Source organism: Pleurodeles waltl, chromosome 2_1, assembly GCF_031143425.1.
Source record: "Pleurodeles waltl isolate 20211129_DDA chromosome 2_1, aPleWal1.hap1.20221129, whole genome shotgun sequence".
Taxonomy (NCBI): Eukaryota; Metazoa; Chordata; class Amphibia; order Caudata; family Salamandridae; genus Pleurodeles; species Pleurodeles waltl.
Window position 1 is genome coordinate 576,095,327 of NC_090438.1, and position 27,321 is coordinate 576,122,647.

General features: G+C 45.8%; 1 protein-coding gene across 2 annotated transcripts in view; it reads left to right on the top strand.

Moving 5' to 3' along the window:
- The first annotated feature begins 379 nt into the window (after positions 1–379).
- The window catches only part of PPP1R17 (protein phosphatase 1 regulatory subunit 17), a 138,363-nt gene continuing 111,421 nt past the window's right edge, over positions 380–27,321 (top strand). The window contains exon 1 of one of the 2 annotated variants that reach the window (XM_069206416.1): positions 380–878. Coding sequence is in view for 1 of the 2 variants with exons in the window: in XM_069206408.1 (XP_069062509.1) it covers positions 1,441–1,457 (17 nt within the window). In the remaining variant the exon portion in view is untranslated. Of the gene's footprint in view, positions 879–1,270; positions 1,458–27,321 lie in introns of those variants that run through there. The other variant, XM_069206408.1, reaches the window with a different exon arrangement.

Sequence of the window (27,321 nt, forward strand, 5' to 3'; positions counted from 1 at the left end):
CTGATCAGATATTGTAAAGTGCACAGCGTCCTAATACCAACAAAAACAAGGTCAGAAAAGTGGGTGAGGCAGGCAAAAAGTTAGGGGGGCGATCACCCAATATTTTTCAGGGCTAACACATGAATTACTTTAAATTTGTATTTTTCACTCTGATGATCCACGTCACAACCGAACAGTGGCAGTTTGAAACATGACGTAGCTCAGCCTGTAAGTCTTTATGAGCCAGGGGCACTGTCTGCTCAGCTTATAGTCGCTTTAAAGATCGCCCCCGTCCCCCCACCACCGTCCAGCTGCTCCCTTCCCTCCCCTATCATTTCATCTCCTCCCTTGATACCTTTGCTCGTAGCTTTCCTCTCTCCTTCCTTATGCATCAGTTTAGAGCCTTGTCCCGACTCCATTCTGCCGCGCAACTGATTGACCGACAAGTCTCGCTGTTAAAAGTGGAACTATTCCACCGTTCTATACACGTGGAATTAATGCTTGACAGTTTTTACTGACCTATGACCTACATGTTGTTTCGGCCTTTTTTACCCATATTATTGAGCTTTCACTTTACAGATATATTTCTGTTCGATTTTCCCCAGCACAAAAGCCTCGCTTTGCCTTTATTAGACAACATTTTTTTAAAATTTCATAATATCGAACTAAGATTTCGAAAAGTAGCGATCTGCATCATCACTCGGGTCCGTCGGCGGGGGCGAAGGTTAGACCTCCCTGACCGAGCTGGGTTACTTATTTTTGCATCAGGCATCACTATGACAACTGCTGCAGCTGCTCGCTAGATAAGGAGTGCGGGTTCACGGAGCAGCAGCAGAGGAGACGGCCCTGCCCCAGTGAGCACAGAGACGCTGTATCGCAGCAGCCCAGCTTCCTCGCTGGTAAGTACCGCTGCTTGTTGGCATCCCTTCCTCTTTGAGGAGGAAACAGCTTCTGCGAGAAAAACACGTTTGCAGGTGCAGGCAACGTAGACAGATAGTCACGGCTAGCTGTTAGCACAGACAGCGACCATGCATGCACACAGCAGTTTCTTTCTTAACTCGCGAGCTCAAGTTGGATGCAAATGTTCTACCTACATGACTGTCTGCCCGCAGCGCGCGCGCGACGTAAATACACCAACAATTGTTTCTTGCAAGCACAGCGCAAAAGTTCGCCATAAACAAACTTTGGATCTTTATGACGCCGAGCAAGTAATTTTTGTGTGTGACTGGTTTGGGCTATTATTTCCTAGTGGCTCGTCGATGATGTGTTCTGCGCGTTTTGATCTGCCCGACACGTAAAGATTTGAGTGCGTTTCCTTTGAGTGTGATGTCCGCTCAAAGTTTCGAAGAGGCAATATACGATCCACGTAAACGATACACGCGGGCAGAAAAAGCGTCAAAGAACATACGAATTCTCTCCTGAATATTTCCTGGCCAGATACCTCTCTGTCTTGACGGCCTAATGTACACGTGTACCAGGTACTTACCTTTGTATGCAGAAGTGCTTTAGTTGTGAAACAATAAGTTTCAGGCCCAAAAGTGTGTTCAGATTTTCGCAGCCGGCTCAAATTAAACACTGGTGTGCAGCATGTATGCTTAGCAGTTCTCACTATGCGCACATCTACCAACACCCGTTGTTTTTTTCTCAGTTGTGCAGATTTTCGCTATTCCTACTAGCAACTTGTTTGTGTGTTTGCCTTAATAGAAAAAAAACCGTATAACATGGAATGCTGTACTGTAATATGTTGCTCAATTTATAGTGAAGAGCTGACTTTGCACACACATTACTTATTCACAACAATAGCTGATTTAAATGACAGCGACTGACAAGGGCGGCTGTTACTGACTAGTTTGTTCAATTTCATTACGGATTACGGTTCACAGAATCAAAATTGGTTGATGTTGTGACAATTATTTCTGTAGGAATCCTGCCAAAATGTAAATTTTTAATCAAGTGCACACCTGTGCTAATGGTCAGATTTGGGATCATTTCAGGGTCGGCCTCCCTATAAAAGTGGATTATCAATCTAAACTCTAATGTTTGTGGAGATTCACATACTGCCTACAGGTAATTTGCCACAACGGAAAAGCACACATTTACTCTTGTGAAGGGCAGTCCCAGGGTCTATAGTGCCCAGGGTAAATAGTTTCTCCATCAGGAAACCGATTTTCATCGTGCTGCAAAAAAAGAATGTGCAGATTCTTATTTGCTTTAGGTTTATGTATACAGAATTTCCTATGCATAGAAAAATCTAGTTGTGCTCTATAATGCATAGAAGTAGTAAAGGAGTTCACAAATGGTAGTAAAAGCACACATGAAAATATACCAGGGGTGGAGATTTCCTTCACAGATAACAATTTTCTGAAAACCTAGGTGCAGTCATAGTGGAGAAAATACCCACACTTAAACGACATCTAATCTGTGTCGGTGGGGGTGAAGGAGTGAAGGTGGGTCAGTGGAGGTCAGTTGGTTGGGCAGTTCCATGCACGCAATCAGCATGAGTGATCCTCGGCTAAGGCCCTAGTTGGATTTTCTCGGAACTCGCAATTTGAGTGGAAACTGGAGTTTTTCCCCGAATTCAAAATTCTGACTAACATGGCAATTTTTTATGTGATACTTATACTTGCAGAAAAATGTAAAACCTGGTAAAATATGCTCCTCGGAAAAGGCCTAGAATTCAGGAATTAGCTGTGCAAATGAGGAAGAAATTACTGATTTCCACAATAATGGCCCATTCCATATTTCTCCAAGAATAGTGCAATAATTTTGCATAATAGAATAATGATCCTTGTAGTATTTAGTAATTCCAGATGAAACATTGCAGCATCAGAAATCCCAGTTCTTTTGGAATGACAGCCTAAAGGGTTTGGTGAGGTGTAACATTCCTTCCTCTCCCCTATACTCAGAAAAAATGAACAAAAATATTTTCAAACGTTTTTAAATGTGGCAGTTGAACCATTAAATCAGTTTGTAAAAGTCAGTCTCACCTATAAAATAAAAACTCATAATTGAGATCATATGAGTTATGTCTGGCCCATAAGGGAGATTAGCTGATTACCCTTCGACCTTTATATTTTGTGTAAAGATTAAAGACCAAATTAGCAGAACATTGATAATACAATTACTGTTTTGACCTGTTCCTGTCGATGATGATAGGCTCACCCATATCCGTGAGTTACTGTTTATTGGCCGAAGTGTGTGAATACTCTGTGGTACGTCTATTGCTGTTCCCACAAATTCTATACCTTTCAGTCACTCATGGAATTCTATTTCTTGAACCAAAGTTTGAGATTTGTAGGAAGTCCTGGGAGACAAATGTTGTGGCATCCACACAAGCCATTCCACCTAGGACTTCTCAGCAACTATAGCTTAAAATAATGTGTGGGGCTGCCAGTTTTCCCCAGGTGTCAGCCTACCCCAAGCCAAATCTACACATACACCATAAATCAACCTAGTTCCATGCTTATTTCATGCACTTTCCATGGGCCATTCCTGCCTCGGACAATAGGCCTATATATACATATACGAGGGCTATCATAATCAGAAGAAATGTGGAAAAGCAAGTTGGTTTGATTTTTGGTATTATATCTTGAATTTCCCTATACTTTTGGAACATGTTGGCTTCCTATTTTAAGCCAGTGCCCACTAAAACACTTTTTCAAAAAACGTCGTTTGAATGACCTGGCATTATGAGTAAGTCAGAATTGGGGACTGGTTCAAATGATGATCCATGTGTAAGTGCAGATTCTCGAGATAATTCAATAATACATAGATTTTTTTAAATACCGCATTTGTATTCATTAGAGTGTCCGTAATCAAGCGACACGTGATCACACAGTAAAAATGTAAAACACAGCTTCTTTGTTAGCTCTTGGCACTTTGGGCTTCTGTACAACCTGCAAACACTTTACATGTATGTGACACGGAATTCTCTACCTCAGAAACTGTGCGCTGTTCCCCAGCATAGAGCCAGTTGTTGTTTGGATTTTTTCTTAGGAGCAACTGGCTCCTTGCTGAGGCACAGTTCTGTAACAGGACCGGGGTGCAATGGGGGCAGACCCCTGGCCTCTCTCCGTGTTAGTTAGTTGTTGATAGAATTAATTGTGGCAAACAGCTTAAACCAAAAAAAATATATTCTGTGGGGCAGGGGAAGATGGAAATGAGGCAGTGAGTAGATCTAGCTCGGCTAGGGTAGCTCAAGCCAGGTCCGTGCTGCTGTGCCAAATGCCTTAATTCAGATCGGCTGTCTGTCTCACTAACCTTTAAAACTGGGCTTTTGTTATAATGGAGTTTGGAATATGAAAGCCCCTTATGATTCTTCCAGGCTGTACCCCTATAATATCTGAAGAGGTCACATGCGTGATACAATGGGCTCACTCATACTTTTCAGAGTGGCTGTCTTTTCCTACAGTGCACCTAATCTGGAATTCATATATCACTGTCTTGATCCTCAATGCCAGGTCAGTAAATACACACAACGCTGACTTTCCTAATTTTCTTAAACCTACACAACAAAGACTTTTCTCATGTTTCCAAAACTTGGATCAGCAAACACTTTCAATCCAGCCTAGATCATCTCCCCCTTCTTGGCTATGACATCAATCCCAAAGGCAGCCATAGTAAACAAGAATGTGAGATTTCCCTCCTCTACAAAGACCCATTATAGTGTAAACCAATGCCATTAGCTTCAAAGACCACATGAATGTGGCTCACGACACATTTTGTATATTAAATTTGTGAGGATATCTAATATAGACTATTGTTGATGAGAAACATCTTTCAATATTAGTTTGGGTACTCTATATACAAATCATTCATAGGACTGGGAAGTCCACTGCACTTACACAACCTTCACAAGCATTCTATCATTCCTACACATAATAGAGGTTAGACAGTTGAGTTCCTCCTTATTGACTTGAATTATAGAAACAATGTCTCCCCTCCCAAATGAAATAGGATGGAGAAATGACCAGACAGTTCCAAATACTTACCACTGCTCCTTTATCAGAATCCAATATTCACCTCTCGAAAGCCTTTTTCATATCATGTGAAAACTAAAGCAGTTGTTTCCCAGCAAGACTAGATGAGCTTGACACAACAGCCGACATGAACCATAGTGTAAAAGAATAAAATAACATTCTTCTTTTGAGTCTCACCACCAAGGCCTTCTTTATTAAAAAAAAAGTTCTCCACAAACACCACCAGAATATTATGTAACTTTATACATTAAACTTTAAAGCTGATGCTTTGGTCTCTACCAATACCATCTGTTGACAACTGCAATGAGGACCTCCCATGCTTAAAAAAAAAAAAAAAAATCAATCTGAAAAAATATAAGATCCAACTTGAAATATTGAAATTTACCTTCCACAAATTAAACAACTTTGAGATACCATTACTACTATTAGAGACAAACTCTCCAAGATTATAACACACTTAAACCCCACCAACATTTACCTTGTTATACTGCCTGCCAATATCCTAAAACAACCTAAACCTATTTGAACAGGCCTGGTTCAGCTTGATCAGTGCTTTTCACATCCTGCAAATCCTGGTACTATTTTAAGGAAACTGAACAACTAACACTCATTCCTACACACCAAACATTGACAAAAGCACAATGTCTAATTTCAGGCCTGTTTCTAAATTATTATAGCATGGAAAAACAATTAAAAGATTGGTGACAAGTCAATTAATTTCCTTCTTTCAAAAAAGAGCATCACCAATTGGTCTATCAATCTGGCTTCCTTAGAATCCCTTCTCATTACAGAGATAAAATGACATATTTTATCAATCACGTATCATCAAAATAGATGTTGCGAATATTTTGTCCTAGATTCTTCCACAATGAAATAATTAGTTTTTGCTCTCAACCTCACCTTTTCACTCTGCCCACACATTTACAACATAGCCAAAACAAAAACGTACCACTTTCTCTCTCTAAAAAGATAATTAACTCTCCTACACTCACCTGAAAACTGCAGCATACACTCTTGTTGTCTTCCAGATTCATTTTGACAATGCCTTATAAATAGGCCTTGCATCCTTGGCATGGTTTTCCCTCCAACCTTTTGCTTTAACCCTCCTGTTTTGCTGACTTCGTTTTTACTGGCTTTAACACTCTGCACACGTTACCACTGCTTACCAGTGCAAAGGTGCTTGTGCTCTCTCCCTAAAACATGGTGTAATTGGCTTCGACCCAATTGGCAAATTTTATTGACTTTACTTATAAGCCCCTAGTAAAGTGACACTGCCAGTGTCCAGGCCTATAAATTAACTGCCACCAGTGGGCTTGCAGCACTGATTTTTCCACTGACTTAAGTAGCCCTAAAACATATCTCAGGTCTGCCATTGCAGCATCTGTGTGCAGTTTTAAACTGCCATTTCGACCTGGCAAAATAAACCTTTTGCCAGGCCTAAACATTCCTTTTTAATACATGTAAGTCACCTGTGGGGTAGGCCTAGGACAACCCAGAAGGCAGGGTGCAGTATATTTAAAATGTTGGACATATACTTTTTCAATTTTACTTGTCCTGGCAATGAAGAACTCTGAAGTGTGTTTTCCCCTATTGCAGGGCCTACCTCTATCATAGGATACGTGGGATTACATCTAATAAAATGTAATCTCCAAGTGAGTACATGTGACCAGTTTATGCTAGGTGTCTTTGGAATTGTAATGAAACATCCTAACTTATGGTGAAGTTAGATTTTTTATTAAATTATTGAAAATGCCAATTTTAGAAAATTGTCATTTTCCTGCCTAAGCCATTTAGTCCCTGCAGCCTGTACATGACTGGCTGTAGCTGACAATTGGCTTATGTGTATTTCTCCTGGGCAGTCACACAATAGACACCTTAGGTGTGTCTGGATGGCCCATCAATGTCTTGGCTGGTCCTGCCTCTACACAGACGGCTAATTACCTCCTGTAGATATTCTGGAACCAGAGTGTGGGAGGCAAGAATCCTATGCACTTCAAATCAAAACCTTTAGAAGCTTTTCCCACTTCACTGGAGATACCTGGTAGAAATAATGGACCTCAGCCCCAACTCAGTATATTTCTGGATATGTGCAGGCTTTGCCAGGAAGAAGGACTACTGTGCTTCTGGAAGGACTGCCACTCTCCTGGACTGCTACCTTGCTGGACTACTGCCTTGTTGGACTGCTGCCTTGCTGGATTGCTGCCCTGTTGCCTTCCTGCCTGAGTCAGAGGAATTTGGACCTGCACCTTAATCCAGGGCTTTTTAGAGTTATTCCAACAGCTAGCCTGTTCAGTGCCACAGGAACAAAACAGCCTCCTAACTACCTGAACCAGCACCCAGATCCAGCTGGAGTAAGTTCATGACCACCAAGTGTTGGCCCCCATGTCCTGGACCATTTCTGTAGCAACAATGGAGCTGAATTTAAGATTTTCGGCTCTTCGTGACTGCGAATGGGCCCGTGGGTGCCCAAAACCTTGTCGCTCGCACAGCCCACCAGCACACCGTTCCATCAACCTGACACTTTGTGCTGCAGCATTGACTTCTCAAGGGGAGCACCACAGTGAAGCTCCAGTCTGATCATCCATGACGAAAATAGGTTCTTCTCGCGACAGCGATGCCCGTCCATGATGCCCAGCCATATCTTCATGCCACATGACGACTGTCCTGTGACGCTTCTCTCCTGTTAGAACCCCCTCGACCATGAACTGGGCTCTTTGCATTGGACTGAGAAGGTCAATGTTCTGTGGAACTAACCTGGTCCCTGTATCTGACCCGGGCTCCATTGCAGTTGGCCTGAAGTTGCAAATTTCTTCCTGTCTCACACGACCAGATAGCCATGGATGGCACACTGGGCTTTATAATGCTCTTGTCACTTTAATCCTTAAAATTGCATATATCCGTCTCTAATGATTGTATATTTGCTGTTCTAGTCTTAATTTAATTATTAAAGTCTACTCTATTTTTTTAAAGTGGCACAATATTTTTCTTGTTTTGGGTTTTCATTTTATTACTGTTGGAAGTACTGTACAAATACTTTACACATTGCATCTCAGTTAAGCCTGACTGCTTGGTGCCAAGCATGCAGAGGGTTGCTCTCAGGGTAATTTGGGATTTGCAGGCCCCTCAATGAGCAACACAGTTTCTCACACTCAATAACATATATATCACAGTTATCTCTTGTGCTACTGAAAGAAGTCAACGACGCTGCAGACAGATATAGAACATCTTTAAAAATATGGTCATATCTCACCTATACTTAAAAACCTTCGCTGTCAGCCAGGATTAACATCAAGACTGGGTGCCTGGTGTACAAAGCAATTCATTTACAGAATACCCCCTGTTTAAGAAACCTTTTCCCCATCTTAGTAACACAGAGAGGACTCGGAAACACAGATGTACTTAATTTAGTATTCTTGAAGTTCAGTTCCTACCAAGTACAAAATTATTCTTTCACATGCGTGGTTACATCATTTTCAAACTCTCTAGATCCTGATTTAAGAACCCAAACCTTTCTACTTGCATTCAGGAACCATTAAAAGGCACACTTTGATACCTAAATTCAGCAATGACCACTGCTTTGTCACCTCTAATGTTATTCTGTGTTTCTATTCTACTGGAAACTCTACTCCTGTTCCGTGTTCTCAAAGAATACATTACTTTGTTTTTTTATAAAGTGGACTACAAAGCACCTAGCCTATGTAAAACATTTATTTAAAATAAATAAAAAGTAAATCTTGTATTTCAAAAGGAGGTAGTTGCAAATGGAAGTTGTCATGTTTTTCAAAGTGTGGGTTTTCGGACAATGTTGTTACAGTATGGAATCAACTCCTCATGGAAGTTAGAACTGTTCTCTGCCAGAAAGAGGTGCTCTTGAGGGCCTTATCGGTTAAAGGAATAAGAGTCTTGAGACCGCCAGCCTCGCAGTGGCGATCAGGAATGCCTCTGCTGTTGCGGTCCAACCGCCACATTAAGACCCTGGCGGTTAGACCACCAGCACTACCAGGATCCATGATCCCGATGGGCTGGTGGTGGTGGAGATTGCAATCAGCCAGGGCGGCGCTTCATGCAGCGTCACCCGGCTGATTACGACCTCTTTCTCTGCCAGCCATTTCATGGCAGTTTTACCACCATGAAAAGGCTGGCAGAGAACAGGTGCAGGGGTCACAGGGTGCTCTGCAGTTTCCATGCACTTGGTACCCCTACCCACTGAACATTACAAAGGTGCTGGTGCACCCTGCGGCGGCAGCATTGCTGCTGGCTCGATTACAAGCTGGAGACAATGCTGCCAACTGTTTCCCACTAGGCTGGCTGCAGAAACCTTGGTTTCCGCTCGCCAGCCCAGCGGGTAACTCTTAATGGGTCCAGCGGGGAGGTAGCTAGTGTGGCGGCAATCTCCCCATCGGAAGTCCATCTGCCAAACTCCTAATGAGTTTTCTATGTCTGATAAGGAATTTGGGGCCAGATGTAGAAAGGCTTTTATGCCTTGCAAACAGCAAAAATTGCTGTTTGCGAGGCGCAAAAGCCACATCGCGATGCCCATTCCCATTTTGCGAGTCGGTAACCTGGTTACCGACTCGCAAAATGGGACTACGAGTCGCAAATAGGAAAGGGGTGTTCCCCTTCCTATTTCCGAGTCGCAGCACAATGTGGGATTGCTTTGTGACCGCGAACGCGGTCGCAAAGCAATCGCAGTTACCACCAGTGTCACACTGGTGGTAACCCATTTGCAAAAGGGAAGGGGACTCCTTACCCTTTGTGGATGCCCTTGAAAATTTTGTTTCAGAGCAGGCAGTGGTCCTATGGACCACTGCCTGCTCTGAAAAAGTGAAACTGAAACGTTTCATTTTCCATTTTGTAATGCATCTCGTTTTCCTTTAAGGAAAATGGGCTGCATTACAAAAAAAAAAACTGCTTTATTTAAAAGCAGTCACAGACATGGTGGTCTGCTGTCTCCAGCAGGCCACCATCCCTGTGAGTGCTGCGACGCGCAAGGGGGTCGCAAATTGCGACCCACCTCATTAATATTAATGAGGTGGGCCTTTGCGACCCCCTTGCGACTCGCAGATGGTGTCAGGGACACCATCCTGCATCTGGCATTGCGACTCGCAATTTGCGAGTCCCAATGCCGGAATTTCGCACATCTGGCCCATTATTTCAAGTGGTTAGTGTCTAGTTTGTATATAGTTAGCTTTGGCTAGGTTATAGATTTTTTTAACAACTTTACTTCTGAATTGTTGGTGGTACATGAGTGAAATGATGCACTACACAGAATACATTTAATTGCCATAGGAAGTATATCAAGATTGGTGGATTCATTAGTACAAAACATTACAATAATGTCTTTAGGTTTTAATCTGAAACATTTCTAACTGAATGGGAGAAAAGATATACCAAACACTGAACAAAATTACTTTCTACTGCATTCAAATTGTGTTGCAGATGATCTAGCTACTCCAGATCGTCTAACCACCTCTAACATAAACAACTATCTTTTGCCTGATATTGTATCACTTAATATAGGTAATAAAGTATGACTAAGTCATTTTATGTTTTCCCCGACCATCGGGAAAAGTTCCACTTTGCAAAAGTTATTCCATTATAAGGCTGTAGGTTACATACTTGTTGGTGCAGGTTCGGGCAATTTACATAATTGGACAAGAGATAATTTAGATGCTAAAAACGTTTATGTCTTTAGTTTGCCCACAGGTTTTGTGAGCCTGTATATTCTTCCTTCTCCTCTAATACCCACTAACACAGCCAATGGATCTTGTGTTAATGTAACTCTTGCAATTCTTTTTATATGTTATTTTATTGTTCTGCAGTATGTTTTTATGTGTCTGTGCAGTCACCACATACATGAAATGGTTCCAAGCTCATAATGTCCCCTCCAGAAGCAATGTGCAGGACCAAGCAAAGATCCTATTGTAAGGATTTTACATGAATTTTACTTATGCTATGAACATTTGGAGGTTTTGGATGCTCAACTCCATATGTTAGCCCAGAACACAATGGCTTTGTTGGTATTCAATTTTGTCTCCTCTTTTGCTGTGTAACTGTGTTCAATATCTACTAGAGAACTGTTTTTAGCTAAATATATGTTTTAGAGTTCTTAAGTAACCAAACTTTGCGAGAACAAAGATTTGAATCAACATCTATCATTGGGAAAAATATTTAATTTACTTATGCATGTTTTGACCACTCCAGTGCTGGTCTCAGTAATACTACTTTAAAATTAAATGTTGGGAAACCTATACCTCCATCCGATCATGATTTGAATGAGGTTTTAGTGGGGCATGCAGATAAGGTATCCAGACTTGTGGAGCCCTGTTTGGCTACAGTTTGCAGCCTTGGCCTGCTGAAGGAATCTGAGTTTCAAAAGTAAGGAATCTTCACCAGGCGAAGGTTAGGTAGGAAACTTCACCAGGCAAAGGCACCAAAAGCTTCAAGCCAGCAAGGAACCTTCCTAGAGTACAGATTTTGAAGTTCTCCTACTATGAGTTTCACACCAGAAGTCAATGGCATCATCGGGACTTCATCCAGCAGATACCTGAGCTTGTGGATCCCCTCTTGCTCACAGCCTGGCGCTTTGTTCAACTGATGATATTTGACTTCCATTTCAGAGACTAAGCCAGAGACTGGGATGACCTTGGTCACTGTATCCACACTACACTTGCAGTAGGCCTAAACCTTTGCAGTGGTGTATTGCAACCAGTTGTCCACGGCTGGCAAGTTGTACTTTTTAGTATTATTTTTATCAAAAAATTAACAATTTATACCTCCAGTTTGCCTTATTGGATTTTTGTCAATTCAGTGTCCCTTTGTTCGTTGAAATATTCTCTATTTTTATGAATTAGAGGGGGATTTTTACTGAGTTGTGTTTTCCACTTTTTAACTGTTTTGTAAATCTGTCTGCTTTACACATTTTCCTAAATTAAGCTGGTCTGCTTAATTTCATAGCTACCAGGGGTTGAGCTCAGGTTCAAATTACTGAAACCTTTACTGTACTTAACAAAAACAGTGACAATATTGTTTATGGTTGGGCTACGATTCACCCCATTTAATAATAGCCGGCATTTTCACATTCCTCTCCAGCGGTGGCATCCAAAAGTTATGTGAAGAAGTTTGGTCTAACACCGAGGAGCACTGAAAGAAGTTTCTGGACACACACAAAGCCACACGACACTCATGTTGACTTTGTAGAGGTTCCCACCAAAGGCACTGGAGGACTGGGTGAAAGGCAATACAATCACTACTTATGATGGACTATGTAATCCAGGGGGTGATCACAAGATACCGGGTTCAGCCCCTCCTGAGTTTAAATTGGGTACTAAAAAGAAATATTTTTCACAATGACCCAAAAAGTTCACTCAGGAAGAGATGCATAGTGCCTTTTACAAACCTGTATGGGGATGCTACAAGGAGGAGACACCTATTGACCTTGCTAAGGCTTGGGTGTGCTTGGACTGCCATAAACCAGGGCATAAAAGGGAGACTCGGGCCTGATTTAGATCTTGTCAGAAGTGCTACTCTGTCGCAATAGTGACAGGTATCCTGTCCGCCAAAATCTAAATACCATTCCTTTCTATAGTTTTTAGATTTTGGCAGACAGGATATCCATCAGATTGTGACAGAGTAACCCCTCTGCAAAGATTTAAATCAGTCCTTCATTTTCTTCCAAGAAACCCTCTATTGGTGGACAGTTCTAGGTGCTGCTAGTTTAGTAATTGGGGTGAATATTTTCCCAGGAGAACCAAGGGCTATGGTTGAGCCACCTTAGTCTCCTTGGGTGGGTTGGATGATGAAGACCTGATCGTCCTATCTCCCAGCATGGTGAACTGCAGGCAATGACCGATCATCAATAGGACAAATGTGAAAGCTCTTAGGAATACTGCAGCAAGCGGGGTATTCCATCTTCTGTGTTTTTAAATGGGTGTCATGGAGTCATACTGTAGGAAATTTGCTTTTCTGCATGGTCACCCCAGATTTTACATCTTTCCCAGACTCAATTTTTTCTGCTATTAGGAACTTTTGCACAGTGACACCACTATTTAGTGAGATAGTGCATGTGTGCTGGCCTTAAAATAGTATTAGGTGAATTTGTGAGGTCTGTTTAACTGTACTGTAAGGCCATTGTAGAAATGCTCCACATCCATGTAATTTAAATGTTGTTTGGGTTGCATTGTGTATTTGGCTCAGTTTCAGTTCAAATGCACAGCAGTAATACATGGCAAGGAAAAGTGCTTTTGCCAGATAGAAAAAGATTATTTGTATATGTTATGAAGTCACCCATATAGTAATCCAACAGTGCAGGATGTTAATATATACATATACAGCACACTTTATGGTGGGGTTAGCATGCCCTCACATTGAAATAAAACACAAAAGCTATTTCCATCTGTAGGCTTTGCTAGAATGTTTCATGAACAGGCTTAGATGGAATTAAAATCTTTCTTTCTTTCTGCAGTTTGGTTAATGACTGAAAAAAACTTCAAAGTTATTTCCTACTTATTTTCAAAAATCTGATTTAATAGAGAAATAAGATTTTTGATAACGTAAATGGAAAATCAAGTTTGTAATAATGTAGTTTATGCTGTCTGAGCCAAGATGACCTAAAACCAATTTTTCCACTCGGCCCATCCCGCGTTGTGATGCACATTCTTAGTTGGGAAAGTTAATGACCCTGCTCAGAGAACAGTAGTTTGTCTCTGATCCCAGGAAGAGCAGATAGGTGTGAACTGCTGACCACCTAACAAGGGTTACCTATGTAAAAGCTACAAGAACAGTTGGCAGAACATGGGGCGGAAGTGACACTATCTCTTTTGACTTGTCAGAGATGTAGGGGAGGGCTTTTCATGTTCATTCTCAGCATCCTTCAGCAGAGCCAGGCTGTAAGAGAGAAAGACAGTTTTCACCTTGTGAGATGGGAAGAGTTTATCTAACCAGGAAAGTGGCTACTGGCTGAAGACAGACCTGCCAATGGACAGATGGGTTCTGCCATATTTAAGCAGGAGCCCCTGCTTCATTTTACAGAAAGGCAGAGAAAGAGGAAGTGCTCTATAAAGGAAATGGGGAACTGCAAGTAAATTGTTAGGAATGGGTAGTAGAATGTCTTCAGTCACTGTCTAGCCCTGCAGGATAATTTTGTCATTCCAAACAAAACCTCTTCAGAACATTTCTGGGCCTGTGAAGACTCCACCTGAAGAAGAGGGCAATCTAGAAGAAGAGTCCTGGCACATGCCATCTACTCAAAGAAGATGACATACTCAAGGACTCTACTCCTGAATTCTCCTGGCACTGAGGAACTGAAACTGCTCTTCATGGATCGTGTGGTCGGCCTCCTTTTTGCCTACTTCAGGTACCCAAAAGACAGAAGGGCTCCCAACTTCAAGAGGATCCAGATGACCATGGACGATCCTGCAGGAGACCTGTCTGAAGAGCGACTTGGTACATAAAATCCTGCCCTGGTAAGCTAGGGGCGTCAGGACTAAACAGGAGGAACTTTTCCCGCATTTTGAAAAAGTGGGACTTAGTCACACCCAAAGTTGGTAAAAAGAAGAGGTATGTCCTCCTCTAGCTTTTTACCACGCTGAAAGCTGGTAAACAGGATTTTACAACAAGGATATCGGGCCTTGTTGAGTCCTGCCCAGCCACAGCTTCCAGCCTTGCTCCACTGGAGGATTTTGACTTCTAAAAAAGTGACTTGGGGCCTAATTTGGAGGTCAGCGGAGGGGGTTACTCCATCTCAAATGTGATGGATATCCCATCTGCCGTATTGCGATCCCATTCTATCCTATGGGGAGTGCAATGTAGCGGGCAGGATGGGCGGAGTTTTCCCTCTGCCGACTTTTAAATCAGGCCCTAAACATAAAGGGAAGAACTTGGAAAGGGGCAAAGTGACAAATCTGTCCCACCAGTGAATTAACCTCGCCATCTACAAAGTTCAGGTTTGTCCCGCTCTGAGCTTTTCATGATAAATAAATAACTTCAGTGGGAGCTCAACAACAACATATTCATCTTTAAGTGACCTTGTGCTTGCCATAGTCTTGGACCTTCCCTCACTGGAACATTTTTAATTCCATTTCAAAGTTTGAAAGTAAAAACATTGACTGGAATTACAACCGTGATGTATGCGGCCTGAAATCATGTTTGGTTCCTGCTCATCTGCAAACCGTGACTTTTGACTGGCATTTCCTTTTTTCTTATTTTTTTTGGCTCTAAAACCTAAAAAACATGTCTATGGTTCTCCTTTACTTACTTTAATAATCTTGGTGACTTAGGGCCTGATTTAGAACATGGTGGAGGGAATACTCCATCAGAAATGTGACGGATATCCTGTTCGACATATTATGATCTCCATAGAATATAATGAGGTCGTAATATGGCAGACAGGATATATTTCACATTTGTGACAGAGCATTTCCCTTCTCCAAGTTCTAAATCAGGCCTTAAGTGCTCATTATACATTTTTCTATCATTCTAAATTAGTTTTGGAACTTAACTGTATTGTGCTCTTTACTCTCAAAATTCTTGGTGTTGGTGGAACCAAACCCACATTTCTTTGAGAATTGGCTGCAACTTGTGTCATAGCTACATTAGCCCTTTTGCAAATACAGATTAGGGCTCAAAGAAGTAAAGATAGCTTCAGTCAGAGGTTCAGTGTAAATGAGGAAGAAAGATTGGCTGTAATCAGTGCTTAATTTGTAAATACAGAGGTGCTGGTGCCCAAAGCCCTCCTCTTAAACAGGCGGCTACTGCAATTAAATGTGTGAACACGGAGTACTGAGGTGCTGTAATCCTGAAGCCATCTCGTGCCTCTTCAATCCATATAAAGCTACTCCCTTCCCCTTCAGCTCATTCTTGCAGCTTTCTACTTTCTTCCTTTGTGGCGCTTTTTCATTTTTCCCGTCCTCAGTCTTCCCAATATGTGTCTTTTGCTCGCAGCAAATGCTTGAGGCAGAAGAGTAAGCCCCAGCCCTCAAAAATAAGTGCTGGTGCTCAGCACCGGAAACAACAAGCACAAATTACGCACTGGCTGTAATCTGCTGAGGCCGAAGCACATAAGGATCAGACAAACTGTATATTTACTCATCCTTTGAGCATTAGGAAGACTTTCTACAGTCTTATTGATTGGGGAAGAGTCAACTGGAGGGAAAAGTCCATGAACATGTAGATTGTTACTTCCAAATCGTTCACAGTTGGTGGCTATGTGGACAAGGTATTAGGAGAGACTGATCTCAGGCTCATTGGTGGATGATAGGGCTGAAAGAATCTGGTCAGATAAGCGGATGCCTAGCCATGATAGCCTCATTTACAGTACGCAGGTGATGTGATGTGATCAATGCATTTTTAGTGATAAGAATGCCAATTTTCTTTCCACCTTTCTGGACATCTGTGAGGGAATATAAACTCCTTTCTCAACTGACTATTCTCTTCATCAAATATCTCTGTGATTACACCTGTGAATTAATCTGGCATATGTTTAGATGTATCTCCATTGAGCCTTTGAATGCAACCTCCGCTGTAATACAATAATATACTTAATAAAGGGCTCATGAATATCATAAGAGAAAAAATACATACACATACAGTGGTGATGAAAAACCTGATTCTAAACCTTGTTCCAGGTCCAGTGCTAAACGTCTTGTAGATTCATCACTGTGATGCCATATGCTGCTAAATACTATTGTGCATTGTGCACTGTTCACAATAATCATTTACATTTTTTGATTCTGTGCTATTTGTTTATTTGGGGGCTCAAAATGTCAACTTAATCTGTGTTATGGACTGACTTCCTTGTTCTGATACAATCTGATAGCATTTAAGATTTTTCTTTTGTTATGTTTACTCATTTTCTTCTTGACATCTCTCATTCACAACTAACGAGAACTGTTTTGCACTAGCTCAGTAGCACCTCGTAAACTATGTGCTTTTGGAGCTCAGAATATGACAATTTAAACTATATTTTATCTTGGCTTTGGTTGCAGTTGTGGTCTTTTATTGTACTGTATTTCTTTTCCTATGATATGCAGAATCTTGATTAAGTCATTTATTGATCACTTCATTCAAATATATTTATGATTGACTCTGAAGGAACCTCTGTTCTCTTCTATGTAGTAGTACCCCGGTTCACAGAAATACCATGTTGTTCCTTGATTCATTTTGAAGTAATACACAATGTACACAAGTTTGATTTTGAGTGCAGCCTAGTAGTCTTTACTTCTGTCTCACCTGTTCTGTGTTCATTAGCAAGATGTCCACCTCTTTTATCTGCACGTACATAGGTCATGTGTAGAAAATCAGTGTTGATGTCAGGTAGCACACACAGCAAACCTGTCCACTATTCCAGTGGTATCTAGGCAGGTCTGTCACAAAGTTGGTTATAGATCCTTTCCTATGTGGGCTAGAAATTCTGTTGGGATGGTACTATCTTGACAATTCCCAGGTTTGCTTTTCTTAGTAAATCTGGGAATACACCAGAATCCATGGGTGGATACATGGGAACTACCTCAATCCATCTATGCAACCCCTTCCCAAAGTAGAGTAATGCATTTGCGTTGCTCTACCTATCTTAGTAAATATGGCACTGTAGATTTACTAGGTCACACAAGGTGGCTTTGCTTCCATTAGTAAATCTGATTTATGGGCTTGTGTTTCTGTGCGTGATGCAGGGGCAATGCAAGCCCTTAGTAAAACCTGGCCCCACATTTGAGTTTAATTAACTTACCCATGGCACAAAATAGGGACTATCTAGGTCCAGATTTACTGACATTGGTGTAACACAACACAGCAAGACCCTTTGCTGTGCTGTGTCAAAAGGAGAAAGCAGACATGTGCCATATTTAGTAAAATATGTGATATTACTGGTCTCTCTTCTGCACTGGCACACTGTGTGCTGCCTAGGGCCAATGCAGGAACCCTGGTGCCATCATGCAATGGTACCTGTGTTACAGGCTGGATTGTTTTTGTGATACCTTTCTGTACAAAAACAATACTCAGAGGCATTTTCTTCTTTCTTTGTGTATTGCCGAATTAAGCATATGTAGATAGAGGAAATGACAAGAAAATATGAACATATTTCTCCTAGTTATACCTCATTTGGGATGGCCTACCATTTTCATGCATTCCCAGGTTTACTATTCTCAGTAGATCTGGGACTGCACCAAAATCCATGGGTGGAGCGGTGGGAATTCCTACACTCCTCCCATGGAACAACTTCCCAACGCAGAGTAACGCAAGGCAGTAACTTGTGCTGCCTTGCGTTGCTCTAGATTTATTAAGCCACACAGAACCATGGAAGGTAGCTTTCCGTCTCTTAGTAAATCTGACTTAGGACTTGCGCTGCTTCGTGGCGCCTCGTGTGACACAAGGGCAACACAAGTCCTTAGTAAATCTAGGTCCTAGTCTCTGTATGCAGCATGTAGAAACACAGCAATGATAAACAAAAGTGCTCAGGGGTTGTCACTAGATACCATGTCAGCTTCTTTAAAGTGTGTTGCTTCTATAAGTATTAGATCATATACTTCATTGTGACTTACATTCAAGCCTTACCTCGTACAGTGGAGTACCATTTCAGAGTATTAACCTATATGATGTCATAGGCACTTGAAGTACGAGTATGTGTGTGGAATGCTGCAGCACCCCCAAACAACCATGCTGGAGTTTTGAACCCGAATGAACATTAAAGATGACTTCAAATTTTGTTTTAATCTTGTTGTGCATTCAAAGACAGAGGTCAAATGTCCGATTGGGGGGTGTCATTATGAGTGACTCATGTTGGCGGTCAGGACCGCCGCGGATACGGCGGTCCAACTGCCGCATTACAACCTTGGTGGTTAAACCGACAGGGAACCGCCAGCTCCACCAGGATCATGGATCCCAGTGGCCTTCCAGCTAAAGTCATCGAGAAGATCGTCAACACTCAACTCACCCACTTCCTCGAAGACAACTCCATCCTGGACCCCTCACAATCCGGATTCAGACGAAACCACAGCACTGAGACTGCTCTCCTCGCCGCCACAGATGACATCAGACATCAAATGGACAACGGCGAAACCTCAGCCCTCATCCTCCTCGACCTATCAGCCGCCTTTGACACAGTCTGCCACCGCACCCTACTGACCCGCCTCCAGGAAGCCGGCATCCAAGATAAAGCCCTGCACTGGATCTCATCATTCCTCTCCGACAGAACTCAGAGAGTCCGTCTCTCCCCTTTCCGCTCCAAAGCGACCAACCTCATCTGCGGCGTCCCCCAAGGATCCTCCCTCAGCCCTACGTTGTTCAACGTCTACATGGCCCCCCTCGCCAAACTGGCCCGCCAACATCATCTCAGCATCATCTCCTACGCCGACGACACCCAGCTCGTACTCTCCCTGACCAAAGACCCGCTCACCGCCAAAACAAACCTCCACGAGGGACTAAAAGCCATCGGCGATTGGATGAACAACAGTCGCCTGAAACTCAACTCCGACAAGACGGAAGTCCTCATCCTCGGGCGCACTCCCTCGGCCTGGAACGACTCATGGTGGCCCTCCGACCTCGGACCCCCGCCCACCCCTGCCAACCACGCAAGAAACCCTTCATCCTAGACTCCGCCCTCACCATGTCCAAACAGGTCAGCGCCGTCTCCTCCTCCTGTTTCAACATCCTTCGAATGCTCCGCAGAATCTTCAAGTGGATTCCAACAGAAACCAGAAAGATGGTGACCCAGGCCCTCGTCAGCAGCAGACTTGACTACGGCAACGCACTCTACACAGGCATCCCAACCAAAGACATCAAACGACTCCAACGTATCCAAAATGCCTCCGCCCGACTGATTCTCGACATACCCCGCCGATGTCACATCTCCCCTCACCTGAAGGAACTCCACTGGCTCCCGGTAGACAAGAGGATCACCTTCAAACTCCTCACCCACGCTCACAAGGCGCTTCACAACACCGGACCCTCCTACCTCAACACCAGACTTAACTTCTACACTCCAACTCGTCAACTCCGATCCGCCAACCTCGCCCTCGCCATCGTACCCCGAATCCAGCGCAAGACCTCCGGCGGCAGATCCTTCTCCTTCCTCGCCGCCAAGACCTGGAACTCTCTCCCCACACCTCTACGCCAGACCCAGGACCTCCTCGCATTCAGAAGGCTCCTCAAGACCTGGCTCTTCGACCGCTAAACAGCAGCGCTCCACGCCCCCCCCCCCCTCCCCCCAGCGCCTCGAAACCCTGACGGGTACATAGCGCGCTTTATAAATATTGTGATTGATTGATTGCAGTGGCAGAGATCGTAATCTGCCAGGGCAGCGCTGCAAGCAAGTGGATTATGACCTTGTTCTTACCACCATGAAAAGGCTGGCGGAGAATAAGTGCAGGAGGCTATTGGGGGCCTGTACACTGAACATTCACTTTGCATGGGCAGCGCAGGTGTCCCCCTGCCCATCAACCTTGCAATGTTCAATGCTTTGCAGACAGTCAACATTGTGAGGGTGCTGGTGTGCTGTAGCCTGTTTCCCGCCAGGCCAGAGGGCGGAAATTCAGGTTTCCCCTGCAGACCTAGCAGGAAATGCAGGATGCGTAGGCGACAGCCATCCTGTCAGGAGTTTGGCGGATGGGCTTTCCCATCCGTCAAACTCGAAATGAGGCACTATGGCCCTCATTACAACCCTGGCGGTTGGTGTTATAGTGGCCAACACCAATAGGCTAGCGGTAACTACCGCCAAATTATGACTATGGCAGAAAGATCTCCGAAAGACAGCCAATGTACTACATCGACAGCCAGGGCGGAAACAACAGGCACCACGGTGGTAGCCACCTACAGCCATGCGGAAGTCAACGTTCCTCCCACCATATTATGACCCTACAAACTGCCACCTTTTCCGGGGCAGTACCAACAACATCAAAACCCTGCTGGAAACTGAGCTCAGGACGGAAAGGACTCACCATTAGAGACACAGGGAACAACAATGGCGCCATGGAGCCTGAACTGCATGTCTTCCCCATGATCGTCTATGTTCTGCTCCACCACAAACACCAACACTGATGAAGATGATGATGGTGAGTACAGCTGCCTAGCACACAGGGAGGAAAACGAGCGTGACACACCCCCCTCACACCATACACACAATCAGCTGCATTACAAAAACAATTTTACCACGGATGAATAATCCAAGGACAAAACGATTTCGAAAAAGTGAATGCAATGAGATCAACACAGCATGAAAAATAAGTTAGGCAAGATAATAGATATATACATATGTACAGAAAAAGGGACACAGTCCAGTCCACAATGTTTGTAGGCCACATGGCCACAGGCCAAAGTCCAAGGCCACACACATCACCTGCTTCAACATGGAGAGAACACTGCAGGGGCATCAGTTGGTAAATAGGCAGGCACCTCAGGGGGGTGGGGGGACCTCAGCCGGGAGATGTGGAACAATACCACTGCTTCTGGAGGGGACAACATGCCCTGTGCTTGGTCCTGTGGAGTGCAAGGTCACAGTCTCTCATGTGGGTGTCTCACCCACTGGTTCTGGAGGGGGGCTTGTGCCCTGTGCTCTTGATCCTGGGGAGTTTTGGGCATGTGGGTGGCTTACCCACTGGTTCTGGAGGGGCAAAATGCCCTGTGCTTGGTCCTGTGGAGTGCAAGATCTCAGTCTCTCATGTGGGTGTCTCACCCACTGGTTCTGGAGGGGGCCTCGTGCCCTGTGCTCTTGTCCTGGGGAGTTTTGGGCATGTGGGTGTCTCACCCTCTGGTTCTGGAGGGGGCCTCATGTCCTGTGCTCTTGATCCTGGGGAGTGTTGGGCATGTGGGTGGCTTACCCACTGGTTCTGGATTGGGCAACATGCCTTGTGCTTAGTCCTGGTGAGTGCAAGGCCACAGACTCTCAGGTGGGTGTCATACCCACTGGATTTGTGGGGGCAGGCTGCACAGTAGCCCATGGAGGCAAGGTTACATACCGTCCTCCAGCGGTGATGGCTGCTCAGTGGTGGTGCTGCTGCTGGTGGGGGGAGGCTCCTGCCCATCCCCTGCAACATCGAACGGCTGCTCAGTGGAGGTAGTGGTGCTGCGGGGGGAGGCTCATGCACATCCCCTGCAGCCTTGGATGGCTGCTCAGTGAAGGTGGTGGTGCTGCTGGTGGGGGGAGGCTCCTGCCCATCCCTTGCAACCTCAGACGGCTGCTCAGTGGAGGTGGTGGTGCTGCTGGGGGGGCTCCTGCCCATCCCCTGGAACCTCGGACGGCTTCTCAGTGGAGGTGGTGGTGCTGCTGGGGGGGGGGGAGGCTCCTGCCCATCCCCTGCAACCTCGGACGGCTGCACAACCATGATTCGTGGTGGGGGCTCTGTCACAGTTACTGCCCCAGGCCCCTTGGTCTTCCTGCCTGCTGGAGCAGGCTCCTTGGTCTTCCTGGCAGCTGGGGCAGGTTTCTTTCCCTTCTTGCCCTCTGGTACAGGCTCCTTTGTCTTCCTGGCAGCTGGGGCAGGCTCCTTTCCCTTCTTGCCTGCTGGGACAGGCTTCTTGCTCTTCCTGGCAGCTGGGGCAGGCTCCTTTCCCTTCTTGCCTGTTGGGGTAGGCTCCTTGGTCTTTCCGGCATCTGGGGCAGGCTCCTTTCCCTTGAGACTGCCTGGAGCAGGCTCCTTCACCTTCAGGACATGTGGCCTGGATCCTTTTCCACCACAAGTAGATGTGGTGACAACTGGGCCCGTGGACTGGGTGACTGAGGTGCTTGGCTGGGTTCTTCCCACCTTAGTCATACGTGCAGGACAAGGGTAGTGGTAGGGAAGAGGTCAGTGGTGGATAGGAACAGTTTTTTAGGGACATTGGTGCAGGAAGAGGGAGAAGGGATGGGAGTGGAGGAAGAGGGAGTGGTTGTTGGAGGTGTCTGCTGCTTTTGGGTGCAGGTGCATGGGCTGTATACTGTTGTGAGGTGGATGGCTGTTGGGTGTCTGAGTACTTGCGTTTGTGTACCTTAGGAACGGGGGGACAAACACAGTGGGAGAGGACACAGGGGATGTGTGCATGGCTGTTGTGGAGGTGTCTGCCAGTGAGGTATGTGTTCTGCTTGGTGTGTCGATGATGCTGGTAGTGGATGATGATGTAGTGCATGCAGGTGTGTGTGTAGATGGAACTGGGAGGGAGGTGGAGGAGGAGGAGGTGAGAGAGACAGTGGAAAAAGTGGATGTTGGTGTGTCTGCATCTGGATGGTGTTTGTGTGAGTGCCTGTGGGATGAAGTGTGGTTCTTGTGTTTGCCTGTACCACTCTTGTGTGTTGTCTTGTATGCATACTCGTCTGGCTGTGTGCTTGGGATGGGTTGGGGTTGAGGTGAATGGGACTGGGAAGAGGAAGTTGGAGGGGGGAGGGCAGAAACAGGGACAATGGGTGCCATCAGAGAGGAGGCCAGAGCCTGAATCGATCTCTGTTGGGCCGCCAATCCAGTGTGAATGCTCTCCCGGAATGCACTAGTCTATTGCATCTGGGCTGCCAGCCCCTGGATGGCATTCACAATGGGTGACAGCTCTACAGAGATGGATCTCAGGAGGTCAATAGCCTCCTCACTCAGGGCAGCAGGGCTCACTGGGGCAGGGACTGAGGTGCCTGGGGCGAAGAAGATGCCCACCCTCCTGGGTAAGCGGGCACGGGCAACTCGATGAGGGGCTGCTGGGAGGGCAGTGCTGGCACAGGGTGTGGCGGATGTACCTGTAGCTGGGGTGGTCACAGAAGTGTCCGCCACCACAAGGGGCTTACATTGGAGGACGTATCTGTGTCAGAACTGTCCCCTCCAGTCGTCGCTGTGGTGCTCCCATCGCCCTCCTTCCCTCTGGTGCCCTCAACGTCAGTGGACTCTGCCTCCTTGGCACTGTGGGATGCAGCTTCTTCCATCACCCGTGCCTCTGCTCCTCCGCCAGTTGATGCTAATGCACATAAGGACAGGATGACAAAACAAAAAGAGGGGAAGAGACAAAGGATACGCTGGGTCAATGGATGCACCAACACCATTGTTGGCGTACACCGCACCCTCACACACAGGGAACAGGCCTACTCAATATGCCATAGCACTAGCAGAGAAATAGCTTGCCAGCAAGGCATGGGGAGGGTCACACACCACCAAATGCAGCACACCTGGGACCCAAGCATCCCTGACCAGTAGTGGATGCCTACAAGCCAGGTAGCAGGATTATCCCTTCAGAACCCTAGCCACCAGGGGACCTATGCTGCAATGTCAGGCCTGGCCTAGGGCACCCACTGACACACATCCCCCACCCGGATACCACCCTACCATGCGTAAGTTGTCATGAAGCACTCATCCAGCTCTGGATAAGCCACCGCCAGTATGCGGGCCATCAGAGGGGTCAGGGTTCGACAGGCACCCCTCCTCGTTGCGAGGCTATCCCCAGCTGAGCCTCTGCCATCTTCCGTGCCCAGCATCTCAGGTCCTCCCACCGTTTGCAACAGTGGGTGCTCTGCCTGCCATAGACCCCTAGGGTCCACACCTCCATGGAGATGGCACGCCATATACCCTTCTTTTGATGGGCGCTGACCTGCATAGGCAATAAACATAGGAAAATTGAATTAGACAAACAGTCCTGCCTGTTACACATACCCCTTCACATTACCATTTACACACGCGTGGCCCAGCGCACAACCTATACGCTGCCCAGAGGACATCCACCCAACCCCTTACACAAAGCCTTCACACACACCACTCCATGTATTCCTGCCACATGCATCGTGCCCACAGTGTACTCACCTGTTGGTCTGGATGCCCATACAGCAGTCCGTACTGGGGTAGGACCCCATCCACCAGTCTCACCAACTCCTCTGAAGTGAAGGCTGGGGCGCTTTCCCCAGTCACACAGCCATGGTAGGTTCAGACACAGGTTACAGCAGCACATGCAGTGTAGGTCCTCTCCTGTGGAAGATCAGGTAGCAAGTGAGGCATCAGATAGAAAATGGCGGTTACGCCCATGGTGGTGCATACCGTCACCGCTGGCGTAGATCGCCATTGGCCACTGTAACCCATAGGTCCCAATGTTAACCAATGAGGAATTGCACAGTGGTTCCCGACCGCCTCCCGCAACGGCGCACAACATCAGTGGAATTACCTCACTTCCACCTCTCCCTCCACACAGGACAGGCAGATGCCATTTCGGGGGGGGGGGGGCAGGCTCTGGAAAATTGCTGCGTCACTGGTGAAATTAGGACATACTGGACAAATCACACTGACCCATTACAAGTTAACAGCATGCAAAGTTCTGTTGTAGCTCCATTGTTCAGTTTGTGACTGGCCCCTCACTCTTTTGCCCCATAGATTCCTACCGCTGCGGATGAGTAGGAGATGGACACATACCCCTGTGTACAGACCCCTGGTGGACTTGGCAACACTGGAGGACAGGCACATAATACTCACATATAGACTGGACAGGGCCACAATCACAGAGCTGTGTGCCAATTGGAGCCTGACCTGATATCTGCTATCCGTCACCCCACTGGGATCCCCACTATTGTGCAAGTTCTATCAGTGCTCCATTTCCTGGAAACTGGTTCTTTCCAAGTGACAGTGGGCTTGGCAGCAGGAATGTCACAGTCAATGTTTTCAATAGTTCTGACAAGAGTGTTGTCTGCCCTGATTAAACACATGTGCAGCTACATTGTATTTCCCCAGGTTGAAAATTTGGCCACAGTGAAGGCCGAGTTCTATGCAATGGGACATATCCCCAACATAATTAGGGCGATTGATGGAACACATATTGCATTTGCCCCCCCGTCAGAATGAACAGGTGTTCAGAAATTGGAAGAATGTACAGATGGTGTGCTGGGCGGACCAGTACATCTCCCAAGTCAATGCTAAGTATCCTGGGTCGGTGCATTGTGCCTTTGTCCTGAGGAATAGCATCATCCCAAATGTGATGGGCCAACTACAGAGGCACAGGGTGTGGCTAATAGGCGAGCCCTGGTTCCCACCCAGTATATGTTGGTGTATGGGTATGGTGTGGGCCATATGGGATAGTGTGTGGCTAAATGTTGTCCCTCAATTTTTGCAGGTGACTCTGGTTACCCAAACCTATCATAGCTGCTGACCCCTGTGAGGAATGCCAGGACAAGGGCAGAAGAATGTTATAAAGAGGTATATGGGCAAACCAGAACGATAATTGAGAGGACCTTTGGCCTCCTGAAGGCCAGGTTCCAGTGCCTCCATCTGACAGGTGAATCCCTGTGCTACTCACCAAAGAAGGTCTGCCAGATAGTGGTGGCATGTGGCATGCTGCATGTTGCATAACCTGGCTCTCAGACGCCATGTCCCATTCCTGCAGGAGGAGGAGGCTGGAGATGCCTGTGTGCCAGCAGTGGACCCTGTGGACAGTGAGGATGAGGAGGCAGAGGATGAGGACAACAGAACATCAGTGATCAGACAATACTTCCAATGACACACAGGTAGGACAGTGTTACTTCACATTTCAATGAAATTTGTTTGAATTTCTGTGGCACTGGCATGCTGGTATTTCTCACTTCTATGTCCATTTAATGTTCCCTCTGGCAATTCATTTTGCAGATGTTGGTGACCTCACATAAACTCCTGGTGTGATCACTGCAGCCAGCTAAAGCTACAGGTCATTTTCTGTACAGTTGAATTGCAATGTGTGTACCCGTTTCAATGAATACATTTCATAATTGAAGAACATGACATACTACAAACTTCTTTTTTTCCAAGGGTGTTTATTGAAGTGCTAAAATATTGGGGGGCAAGTGCAAGGGGATGAGGTGATGATGGAGGAAAGTCCAGGGTATTGTTCCAGTCTGTTTGTAGCACAGGTGCATTGTCCAAGGGGACATAGGAAGGGGAGTAATGGCAGTTCAAGGTGGACAGGGTGACTGAGTGGGGTACAAGGGTGACAATCAGGAGAGTCTCATTTCCTGGTGGGGGTCTTTGCAAGTGTCTCTGGCTTCTGTCTGGATCGCAGGGAACGTTTGCGGGGTGGTTCTCCTTCGGCAGGGGCAGGGGTGCTGGTGGCCTGCGAGTCCTGTGGTGGGGCCTCCTGGCCACTAGGGGCAGTGGCAGTGGAAAGCTGTTCAGATGTCTGGCTAGTGGAAGGGGCCCACTGTTGTGTGACTGCCTCCCTCATAATGTTGGCCAAGTCTGCCAGCACCCTGCTATGGAGATCAGGGTGTTGTTGATGGCCTCCAAGTTCTCCCTGATCCCCTGGTAGTGTCCCTCCTGCAGCCGCCTGCTCTCCTGCACATTGTCCAGGATCTGGCCCATCATGTCCTGGGAATGTTGATAGGCTCCCAGGATCTCTGTAAGTGCCTCCTGGAGAGACAGTTCCCTGGGCCTGTCCTCCCCCTGGCACACAGCACTCCTCCCAGTTTCCCTGTTGC